Source organism: Marmota marmota, unplaced genomic scaffold, assembly GCF_001458135.2.
Source record: "Marmota marmota marmota unplaced genomic scaffold, marMar, whole genome shotgun sequence".
Lineage (NCBI taxonomy): Eukaryota > Metazoa > Chordata > Mammalia > Rodentia > Sciuridae > Marmota > Marmota marmota.
In genome coordinates, this window is record NW_026000026.1 from 37,800,482 (window position 1) to 37,812,617 (window position 12,136).

At 39.4% G+C, this 12,136-nt stretch overlaps 1 protein-coding gene across 2 annotated transcripts in view; it reads left to right on the forward strand.

Annotated features, from left to right (window-relative positions):
* Sptlc3 (serine palmitoyltransferase long chain base subunit 3) overlaps window positions 1-12,136 on the forward strand; it is a 139,220-nt gene that overhangs the window by 75,925 nt on the left and 51,159 nt on the right. Inside the window, exon 7 of one of the 2 annotated variants that reach the window (XM_015476042.2) lies at window positions 8,698-8,803. In XM_015476042.2, the coding sequence (XP_015331528.1) occupies window positions 8,698-8,803 (106 nt within the window). The remainder of the gene's footprint in view (window positions 1-8,697; window positions 8,804-12,136) is intronic. The other variant, XM_048811319.1, reaches the window with a different exon arrangement.

Below are 12,136 nucleotides of genomic sequence, written 5' to 3' on the forward strand. Positions count from 1 at the left end.
CACAACAGACACTAGTATGGCAATATGTAAATCAATGGATGTGTAACTGATGTGATTCTGCAATCTGTGTATGGGGTGAAGGTGGGAGTTCATAACCCACTTGAATCAAAGTGTGGAATATGATATGTCAAGAAATTTGTAATGTTTTGAACAACCCACAATAAAAAATTTAAAAAAAAAAGAAATGTTCTATTAAAACAATAGAATTGTATTTTCCAAACATGTCAATAGCATAAAAGACAAAGAGAGGCTGAAGAAATGCTCCAGAATAGAGGCTACTTGAAGAGCTGTGACAACTGAGTGCAATACCTGGTCCTAGAATGCATTCTGTAAGAGATGGGAATAAATTGCTATAAAAGCGATTTCCAAGCCAATGCACGAAATTGGATGATGAACAATAGATTAGATAATATTAGGTAAGAGTAATATGTCATTGTTAAATATACTGAAGGGGATGTCTGTATAACCTACCCCTGCAAGCTTAGAATAGATTTTACAGTCTTCCTGCCCAGCTTCCCAAGTAGCCAGGATTATATGTGTGTACCACCAAGCACAACAGTTTTTACATTTTAATTTTACATTGTATAGTTAACAGAGGAGAATGTGTGATGAAGACCATATGGGGTTCACAAAGCTTAAGATATTACTATCTAGCTTTTTGAAGGAAGTTTGCTGACAGAGACAGGGAAGAGAAGGCAGCAAATGCAGGGTGCATTGTAGAATAAATTTCCACAGCGGACAATTCCTACTAGGATCTCAATCCTAGTAGGGAGATCTGAGCACCAGTGTAGATACCTCAGTGTTATCCCACCTGATAAGGGAGGGAGCTGGGGTATTTATCCTCCAATTCCCATCTGGGATGAATTGAGGACTGTTCATTTCTCAGGCCAAGTATGTATATGTTCACAGTCAAAAAAAGTGTTCTTGTATAAAGAATGGCCTGTGTTTGCAAAAAGGAGCTGACATTGAAGGATAACATTAGAACACCCACAGCATTTCTTAACTCTGCTTGAGTCCAGTAATGCTAGATCACTTGTAGGACCCAGAAAACTGTATCCCCTTATGTAAAAAAAGCCATTCCAATGTAATGGCTATTGGAGTCCTATCCTATTGGTTGCTTAAATTTCCACTCAGAATGCTACAGTTTGGCCTTTGCATTCTTGCCAGCTAAATATTAGGAATATCTTCTTGCATTTTCTACTGTATGAAGCTTCAATGAAATAGCCCATCCTCAGATTGACTCACTGCGTACCCCAAAACACTCTGCAGCTATTTTGCAGCCTAAGCTAAGGAACCAGATCTACCCAGGAACCAACACATTTGTTTTCCACTGTGATTCTGCTGCATTTTGAAGAAATGAGCAAAAGCCTCTGTGGGACACTTATGCAACTTTGGGAAACACATTTTCTGGGCAGAATGTATTAACCCCCTGAGCATTCAAAGATCTCAAACCCTGGAGAGGCTTTAACTCCCTGGAAAGGGCAGCATCTTCTTCTGATAGTTGGAGAAGTCAAGACTAAGTTATTTCTTCCCTCAACCTGCTCACATTACTGGTAATTACATATGATCTAGAGTCAAGAACAAGTCTCTCAAGCTTTAGTGTGCAGATAAGGCATCTGGGGGTCCTGTTAAAAAGCAGACTGTGGGCTGGGGATGTAGCTCAGTGGTAGAGCACTGCTCTGATTTCATGGGCCTAGACAGGGACTTGAGACTCTGCATTCTGAAGAGCTCCCAGCTGATTCTGATGCTGTTGTGCAGGACCACACCTGGAGCAAGCAACCTTTATCCTCAAGTGTGTCACAAAGGATTTCTTAAGCTAGTCTTGCAGAAGAGAAGATGTCTCTTTGCTAAGAGAGTTGCCATGAGATCAGAAGTCCAAGTGAGCTAAGAATTTGGAGTGGTTTAAAACAAAAAAAAAAAAAAGTGAAGAGGAACCAAAATTCTACCTAGCAGCAATTCAAGGCCAAGAGGAGGAAGAACAAAGAGTCTAGTGTTTGCTGGAAAACTCTGAGCACTGCCTCCTCTGTATAACGAGGGGTCATGAGGTTGTTTACGTGAAAGGTCAAACCTATAAACATTGCTTACACTCCTTTGCAAGTCATGGCCTTTTAGATCTCCAGGTCCGACTTGGGATCTTCAACTAGATTATCTTTTAACATAAGTTAAAAATATAGAAAGCTTGCTATAATGAGCCTTTTATATACACTGACAATTTTAGTCTCACAACTATACCACATCGCATCTGCTGTTATTTCCCCTTTATGATAGGAGAAGAGACAGAGGCACAAAGCGGTGAAGTGACTTGCTTAGAGACAGAGAGCTAGTTTGAGGCAGAGCTGGGATTTAAGCCCAAGACATCTGTCCTGGGTGAATACTTTGGTTCAATCCAGAGCTAAGAAAATCTGTACCAATGTATTTGCCCAATATGTTTTAAAATGTAAAGGCACCAACTTTTCTGTGCACCAAGAATACTCGCAGTGATTTCATAGAAAATAAACTCCATAAAAATCACTTTCAGAAAAATATTTGTTTTGCTTGTCAAAGTTAGCCATTATGATTTTTCCCCAAAAGACTTAACAAGGGGGGGGGGGGGCAGTCTTCCTTATCACCATCATAAAAGAATAATTTCTTTATCATTCACATTTAAATACCTACTCATAATTATCCCACACTTGGGCTTAATCTTAAAGGATTAAAATGGACAAATCTCCAAGGGAACAAAAGAAGTAATGACAAGAAGCAAGAGAGGAGAAACACTAAAGAGTAGCATTCATTCATTATCATCCATCCATTTTTTAATTTATAAAATATCTGTTGAGTGCCTATCCTATGCAGATGTGAAATTGTTTTTGATCAGTATCCCGTGGAGTAAGAACCAAAAAGCATCTCTATCTGGGCAAGGAGGTGCACGCCTGAAATCCCAGGGACTCAGGAGGCTGAGGCCGGAGGATAACAAGTTCAAAGCCAGCCTCAACAAATTAGCAAGACCTTGGGTTAAAATTAATTAAAAAAAAAAAAGACTGGAGATATAGGAATGAAGCTCAGTGGTAAAGCTCTCCTGTGTTCAATCCCCATGCCCATGCCACCCCTAAAAAAAGTCTTAATGCAGCTGGAGATAGGTTTTGAGAAGCCCTGAATGATAAAAGATAAGCCACCAACCACACCAGGAAACATACAGAAAGGGGAGGCAGAGGAGGCAGGCAGCCCCGATCTTCTTCTGAAAGAGAGAGAAGGCAGAGAAATGGGCAATAAAGGAAGCCCTCACACAAAATCCAGGCTTTATCCACAAGAAGAGACAAATGACAAAAATATGGGAGGAGGAATGGTGTTGTCACTCTACAGTAAAAAAGGAACAGAAATAAGCATCCAGTTCTCATCTTCAGGAAGACACACTTGGAACTACACCTAATCTGCCCTTCTTGGAAGATTCTGGTGTCCATGCTTTCAGATGCTCTCTTTTCTTAAGATCATATCTATATATAGCTTTCGCACATCTAGCAGGCTTGCTGATGTTATCAGGGCTTTGAATTTAAGGACAGGCACAGGCTCGGGCTTGCCAAGTATATGTGTCATCCAAGCTTGATTGCAGTTTTCAACACATCCTTGGATTATTCCAGATATGTAGTAATTCCGCAATCCAGTTGACCATATCTGTGAAAGACCAGGCCTGTTGTACCAGCCATGGACCATAGCCTCCACGTTTTCATTTTTGATAGTTAAATATTCACAACCATCTTGTCAGGTCCATCCTCTTAGTTCTCCACAGAGCAAAAGAAACCTCCCTGGTGAGTCAGATTTTGTGGTGAGTAACATCTAAAGCATTGTTGATGCTCACATTTACAGTGATTATAATCACATAGTATGTCATTATGACTTTACAACAACTTTGTACAATAGTACTGTGTGCCTTGATAGTGTCAAAACTCATTCCTTTATTTGAATTTCCACATCTCAGAGTTTTCTTATAAAACAACAAAAATGGGCTTGTTGGGGGACTTTTTTTCTAAACAAATTTGGCATTAGTTTGCTCTCTGAAAAAAAGAAAAATCACCTAGTCATTCTTCCCTATTTCTCAGAGTTGTTGTAAGGATTAACATAATGCCAGAATAAGGGATGTAGTAAGTATTACTACTTAAAGATCCCTCGAAGATGTTAGCAGGTGGCTTGCGGAAATGGCACAATCCCACAAGGCCTACAGAACATAAATCACAATCCCCTGAATCCTACGGGTTTGAAACTGACACACAGAGACTTGCAGAGCAAGACTTGCAGAACCAGAGAGGAAACTGCCCAAGCGAGGCTAATGTGGGTACAGAACTCAGGCTGAGTGAAGTCATCCCTTTCCCTGTCCAACTTCTGTGATTCTAGGTCAGTGATTTTGTCCCTCCCAGGGGAAACCAGGAGGGAAAAAAAAAATCTCTGATTTTTTTTTTTTTTTTTTGTATGCAGAGAATACAGTATGTGCACACTGGGGGGTTTTGTGAAGTCCACCAAAAGCCTCTCTTCATGGAATTTGCTATTCAAGTGACAAATGATGAGGCACAGTTTTGGAGGCACTAGGAATCCTTTTGGTTTCATTGGGAAAAGGGCATAAAATGTATCATGTCACTTAATGGCTTATTTTCATGTTCTGCTTGCTATTAAAAGAAGAGAGAAACTTCTCTGTAGGACTAGTGGCATTCATTTTAAAACTAGCCCTGTAGAGGGCGTATAGGACATTTTCAAGGGGAAAGAAAAAGCCTGTGGATTTACAGATTTTTCAAAATCTTGCAATCTCCATCTTAAAATGACTGTGAATGCAGTTCACTTGAGCTGGTTTTTATAAGGATGGCATTCGAGTCATCCTCATCATGTATCATTTCTATACAAAACTTCCAAATTTCAAATCTGGAAAGGAAAAACATCCATTAAATAGAGCTTGCTTTATCCATTCAGAGGCTAACAGCCTGCAGTAGATGGAGAAAAGGGACACAAGTTCCTCCAATCACTAGGTCCTTTCAACATTTTAGACACTCAGACTACAGCATAAATGACAACAACAACACAAGTGAGGGTTGATGACCCTTGAAAATTTGACAGAGCTACTTTTTGTTTCCTTGGCTGCCATCTAGTGGTTAATGATAAAACATGCACCAAAAAAAAAAAAAAAAATTCAGAAGAGATAGACCTACCTGTCTTTGAAATAAAAACAAAAGCACAGATGATTAAAGAATTGTCACAGACAGTTGGCAATTATCCTTTCTAACAATTTTTACTTATATCTAAAAGTGGTCTTTACTTTTATGAAAAGAGAATCGATCCAATAATCCAATATTGATGTGTCCCTAATATTTGTACTTGGACTTTGGCTAGAAAGATAAAGAAGAGAAGGCCCCTGTCTTCCAGGGAGGAGAGATATGAAAATCAATAATGAGTCTTGTGATGGGTGCTTAAAAGAAGAATAGATGAGTCGTGAGGGGCACTGAGGAGAAAGCCCCATTATTGACCAGGAACTTTTGAGTTGATGTTTGAATGATGAGTGGAACTCTTCAGATAGACAACAGGAAAAAGACATGTGTGGAAGAGCTTGGAGACTGTGTGTTAGAGAACACTGAGAAACTATGTCGGAAAAATATGCAGAGGCTAAACTAGAAAGGGACTTTTGAGATTGTATAAGGTCCCTGTTGTTATAACAAATAACCTAAAAACCTCAATAGCACATAAAAATCAGCACTTATTTCTCACTTGAGATTGTAGGAGGGTTGGGATAACTAAGCCCTGCCTATCTTTTATTTTTTCCTGGGACCATCCTGGGACTAGTGGACTAGCCTGGGGATTTTTTTTTATCAAGACACTAGCAGAAGCTAAAGAGAAAGAATAGAAATATATAAGGCCTTTTTTCCAACCTGTACTTGGAACTAGCAAACTGTCTCCTCTTTACACTTGATTAACCCAAGATATTCACTTGGCTGAACCCCAGTCAAGAGGCAGGTTGTCTACCTTTTTAGTAGGAAAAAAATGGCAAAGTCATATAGCAAAAAACTCAAATGAAGGGAGAGTGGGAAATAAGTTTAATAATGCAATCTGCCATGAGTTCCATCTTGGAAATGTTGGGTTTGAGATACCCACGGATTTGTCTAAAGAGTTATAAGGTTGGAAAAACAGTTTGTAACCCAGAACAGAGATCTGGCTTGGAGTTAAGCATCCAAGAGCTCTAAGAGCCCAAACATGCAAACACTTGGGCCTCATCTCACACCAACTCTCAGGAGAGAGTCAATTTCAATAGAAACATCAGGAGTCTGCATGTTGATCAGAACCCTAGATGGTGTATTCTGTTCACACTGAGGGTGGAGACCACTGGCAAATAAATGACAAAATAAAAGACAAGAGATGAACACCAAAAAGAACAGTGGTAGAAAGAAGAAATAGCTCCTATAAAGGACACTAGAAATAGTGGGAAGAGGGATAACCGAAACCAAAGAAGAATGGTGTCCAAACACTAGAGGAGAGAAACTTAAAGCTAAGTACAGGCTGAATTATATCAAATGCCACTCGTATGTCTAATAGGACAGGACTGGGGGGAAAGAAGCCTATAATTGTAAAAGCCCCATATATTTGGCAATTAGGATGTACTTGACGCATAGGAAACAATACTGATGCCAGGCATATCATTAAGCCTGTTTTGCAGACAAAAGGAAAAAAAGTAGCATGAAATAAAATGAAAATCTACCATCTCTTTTATTTCTTTTTTTCACAGATTCCCATGTTATCATTACCATTGATTAATTCTGTAACTAAACAGATGTATCACCCAGAAAGTTAGTCTCTGGATAATTAAAGAAATAAAAGTGACATTTTTTTATCTGTTGGTTCACATATGATGCCAAATGTGATTGATGAAACACTAAAAAGGGGCTCTTGCCAATATGTAAGGCCTTATTTATTTGAATAAAGAATTATTTCTTCATTTCTTCATTACTTCATAAAATACACTATGAGTTTTCTTAAGAAGATCAAAGGATGTCAAAGAGTGTGTTAGAGCTAAGTCTTGGATTTCCAAGAGTGCTTTCTAGAACATAATGCTCCTAGTTACATGTCACATACTTTTTCTGAATGTCAGAGCTCAAGATAGTATGTTGGTGCTGGTGACAGGTTGTAAGACACAAAGAAACCAGGGTTTCCTTTGCAAAAATGTTCTGAAACGAGCCAGCAAAATCTGATTTATCCAAGCTTACTCCTATTCAGATGAAGGCACCTTTATTGAATGTACTTTGCTCAAATGTACTTGATGATTCATTCTCTCTCTCTCTCTCTCTCTCTCTCTCTCTCTCTCTCTCACACACACACACACACACACACACACATACTCACACACACCAACACACACTCACACACGCACCAACACACGCTCACACACACACCAAATAGCTGAGTTGATAGACAAGTTCATCATAATCTCTCAACCCAAGCCCAGCCATTTACATCAAATTGCAGATAAATGAAATGCACTGTTAATTATATTTGTCAGTAAATGTTAACAAAGATGATCTGCTGGACTTTCCTCCTTCTTTCTACATTATCATGGAGTTTGAGAAGATAGCACATGGTTTTCACATAAAGCAGTAAGGGTAGCAGTCACAAATGAGAATCACAGTACAGACTATGAGGTCAAATCCTGACTTTGCCATTTATGATCTAGACCTTGGGTAGTTTACCAAACCCCTCTGTGCCTCAGTTTCCTAAATCATAAAATGGACATATTTTTAGTACTTTCTTCAGAGGGTTCTTATGCGGATTAAATGAACTTTAACAAAGAACGAATGGGCTTGGAAGGGTGAATGCACACGTACAGGATTCAATAATTAGGAGCTATTATTAATGTGTCCAGAACTCTGCAAACATTTTACAAAGGAGGACTAGTTGTCCTACCCTCTTATAGTTTTGAAACTTCTAAAATTGAAAGATGTCAAAAATCAAGCCCAGCCAGGCTTGATGGCACATGTCTATAATCGCAGTGGCTCAGGAGGCTGAGGCAGAAGGATCCTGAATTCAAAGCCAGCTTCAGCAACTTAACAAGGCCCTAAGTAACTCAGTGAGAACCTGTCTCTAAATAAAAAGGGCTGGGGATGTGTTTCAGGGGTTAAGCACCCCTGGGTTCAATCCCAGGTACCAAGAAAAAAAAATCAAGTCCCATAGCATAGGAAGTGAGATCCCCCACCAGCAAAGTTGCCATGCTATGAAAACTTAATTAAATCCTAGTATACTTGTCTGCACAATACCTGAGTGGGAGTTACTTGTATCTCTCAGAGGTCATTTTAAACTGACAACAAGCTTTAGCTTAAGAGATGCATTAAATGTAGAATTTCAAGCTCTTTAATGTAGCAGAAGAAACCGTTAAGAGCCTTGGAAAACACGCACCTTCCGTAAGGTTGACTCTGCCTGCTCATACAAATCCAGCTATTCATCTCAAGAGAGTTAAGTTTTACTAAGAAATAGAGTTCTGTCGTCCCTGATGTTCTCTGATTCTAACTTAGTTCTCTGAAAGTTCAAGTCTGAGTGTGAACCTAAATTATCTGACACCTTCTTAGGAGAGAAAATGAGGGAGGGAAAGAAAAACCCTCTCATGACTTAATTTCTCTCTCTCTCTCTCTCTCTCTCTCTCTCTCTCCTCTCTTTCTTCTTCTTCTTCTTATTATTAATTTTTTTTATTATATAAAGATATAGAAGACTTAGAGAAGCTCCTGAGAGAAGCTATCATCTATGGTCAGCCTCGAACCCGCAGAGCTTGGAAGAAGATTCTCATCCTGGTAGAGGGCATCTACAGGTGTGTAAATAACCACAGCCATTTTAACACCCATAGAAGGGATGATCGATGGGGGAAAACTGACCTTTCCTAGGTAAATGAAGAAACAAGTTAGGTATGGATATTATGAAAAAACCTGAAACAGAGTTACTTATGGGAGTTGTCAGTCCTTGGGTCTCCATCTTTTCAATGACATTTTGCATATGGTGGAACACCTGGGAGGTTCACATGCTCTTGAAGCCTTCATCAGAAGTGTTCTCATAATTAATGTGTGTTGATGGAGTTTTAGACATGTTTTGTGACTGAGTTACTCAACATCAGAATGTTCCTTGCCTTTCCTCTGTAATATTTGTTTCAATCAGTGGCCCCTGATACCGCTAACTAGACAGTGCATTCAACCACCAGCTGCTTTCTGAATTTGGCCAACTTCAAGTTCAGTGACTGGCATCAGAATACAAAAAGCTTTCTCCAGAGCCCAGGGAGGAGGGAGGATGGCAGTGTGATGATCTTAACATTTTAATATATGCTCAGGATCAAGTTTTTCTGTCTCCTTTTAAGTTGAGCAAACACTAAGCCATTCATAGCTGTACTTTTTTATATTTCGGGTTATGATATAAATTGCTTCATTCTCTACCTAAACGAATTATCATTGTTAAAATGAAAATCACATCTAAGCATTTTTTGCTGTTGGGTTTCCTAATCCATAGGCCAAGGAAATATTATCTTGGAGTACCCATTCCTACCTAAATCAATTCTCAGACAATCTTAATGTTAGAGTATTCAAGGGAGAGATTTACTATGAAATAATGATAGAGAAGTGAAAAATGTTAAAAGTAAAGAAAGGCTGTTTAACCTTCCAACCAGGAGGAGTATGACTGCAAAGGAGACTTAAGAGCTAGCTACCTTCAGCTGGCTAGTCTGATCAATCCCTTACATAAGTAATGTGTTAGTCAGCTTTATGTTGCTATGACCAAAATACCTGACAAAACCAACTTAGAGGAGAAAAATTTATTTGAGACTCGCAGTTTCAGAGGCTCAGTCCATGGTTGGTCACCCTCATTGCTTTGGACCTGAGGTGAGGTGGATTATCATGGTGGAAGGAAAGTGGCAGAGGAAAGCTACTCACCTCATGCTAGCCAGGAAGCAGAGAGAGATGGGAAGGGGCTGCAGGGAAGACAAACTTTTCCATGACACACCCCCAGTGAGCACCTCCTCTAGGCGTACACTAGCTGCCAACAATTAACCACCCAGTTAATCCATTCAAACCAGGATGGACTGTTTAGTTTACAACTCTCATAATAATTTCACCTTTGAATATTCCTTATTAACATAAAAGCTTTGTGGAGACACCTCAGATTCAAACCATAACAGCTGATAAACAAATAACTAAAGAAATATACTGCCATCCCTTTTAGAAATAAGCAAATTCTCCCATATTTAAAATAATATTGATAATTATGGTATCTTTTTTAAAAAATTTAACTCTAGTACTTGCCTCCCAAAGTACTGCTGTTCTGAATATTCCCAGAGCTACTGAGGGGTTGCAAAGGAGGCATTTTAAATTTCTCATAGCCCACTTCCTGTATCACCTATCATTACCTCCTAAGGTTACATTACCCAGCAGTATGGCACTAATACAGAAGTCTTTGGGACTCTAAACTAGTGGTCCTCAACTGTCCCCAGTGTAGGCATATTTGGCAATTTTCAGTTACTACATTTGCAATAGGATGCCGCTGGTATCTAGTGGGGAGAGGCTAGGGTAGCTGCTAAGCATTCTGCAATACACAAGACATCTTCCCTCACAACAAAGAATTGTCTAGCTCAAAATGGCAATAATGCCAAGGTTGAGAAACCCTGCTCAAGAATAATTAACTCTTCACTAATCCTAAACTTGCTAATTTTAACAAGTAATCTCATATTTATTCTGTGTCATAACCTCAAGTATAGCTATTTCTCCTTGTGTCATTTGTGCCAGTGCCAGCCTCAGAAAGGAAGAAGACAGCCCTTATCAAACACCTGTCATTCCGACTTGGACTAGTGGGAGTATATATGGGCTAAGGGAAAGCACACTAGGCATCTCCTTTAACCAGAGTAACTGAAATCAATTACAAATAAACAGAACTCGACTCTACTGATGGAAAATTAAGTTTCAGGCACTTTAACCCTGGCTGAAACTAAGAGTACCACCACCATTTTAGTGTCAAATATTCTCATTAGTTACACAGAGAAACCATTTCAGCTGAAGAATTTGTTAATGGTATGTGGGCCTGTGTCCTACCATGATATCAGAAGGACAAGCAAGCCAGGTATGGACTTCTGGCTCCAAACCAGTGTGGCATTAACCTATAATTTAGGTTGCATTAGCAATGGTAACTGCTCAGTTGTCCATTGCTATGTAACAAATCACCCCAAAGCACAATGGTTTACACAGAAGTGATTTTATTATTCTCCATTCTACCTGGGTCATCTGAACCAACTGGGCAGTACTTCTGCTCTATGTTGTATTCTTCCTGGGACTGTGTTCAACTGAGAGTTCATCTGGGACTGGAATATCCAAAATTATGTCATTTACACCTCTAACCCTTGGTACTGGCTATTGACTTGGGTGCCTTATTCTCTTTCACATGGCTTTTTCTGCATGTATTCTCTTTCTGTTTGACTATTTAGCCAGAGCTTCCTTACAACACAACAACTGGCTTCCAAAGGAGCAAAAGCAGAAGCTGCCATCATTTTAAGGGATTGTCCCTGAACTGAAACAGCATCACTTTTGTCATGCCCTGTTGGCCAAATCATATCACAAGGTCATCCCAGATTCCAAGAAGGTGAAATAGACCTTGCCTAAGTATTTTTTTAAATTTTTTTAGTTGTAGTTGGACACAATACTTTTATTTTATTTATTTATGTTTAGGTGTTCTGTGGATCAAACCCAGTGCCTCTCACATGCTAGGCAAGCATTCTATCACTGAGCTACAAACCCAGCCCTAGACCTTGTCTCTTGATAAGAGAATCAACTTGAGTACACAAGGATAGGAATACTTGCAGGCTGTACTTGTTGGAGGCAATTTACCATAGCATCTCAATCAATCTGGCATTTATGCAGAGTGAAGTCTCCCTTTGACATAGACATCCTTAACAAAGAGGCTCCTATCCTATCTGCACATGATAGGATGCCTGAAAGGTCTTGTTCATAGACAGGAATCAGGGCACCGCTTAGAAAATGCCAATACCACATGGAACCTTAGTTTCCTCATCTGTAAAATAAGGCTAGCCTTAGGAGAGTTCTTCAGCAAACCTCGATGGGAAAGTATTCATACAGGGGTTCTAATTTCCAGATATCACCAAAACATGGAATCA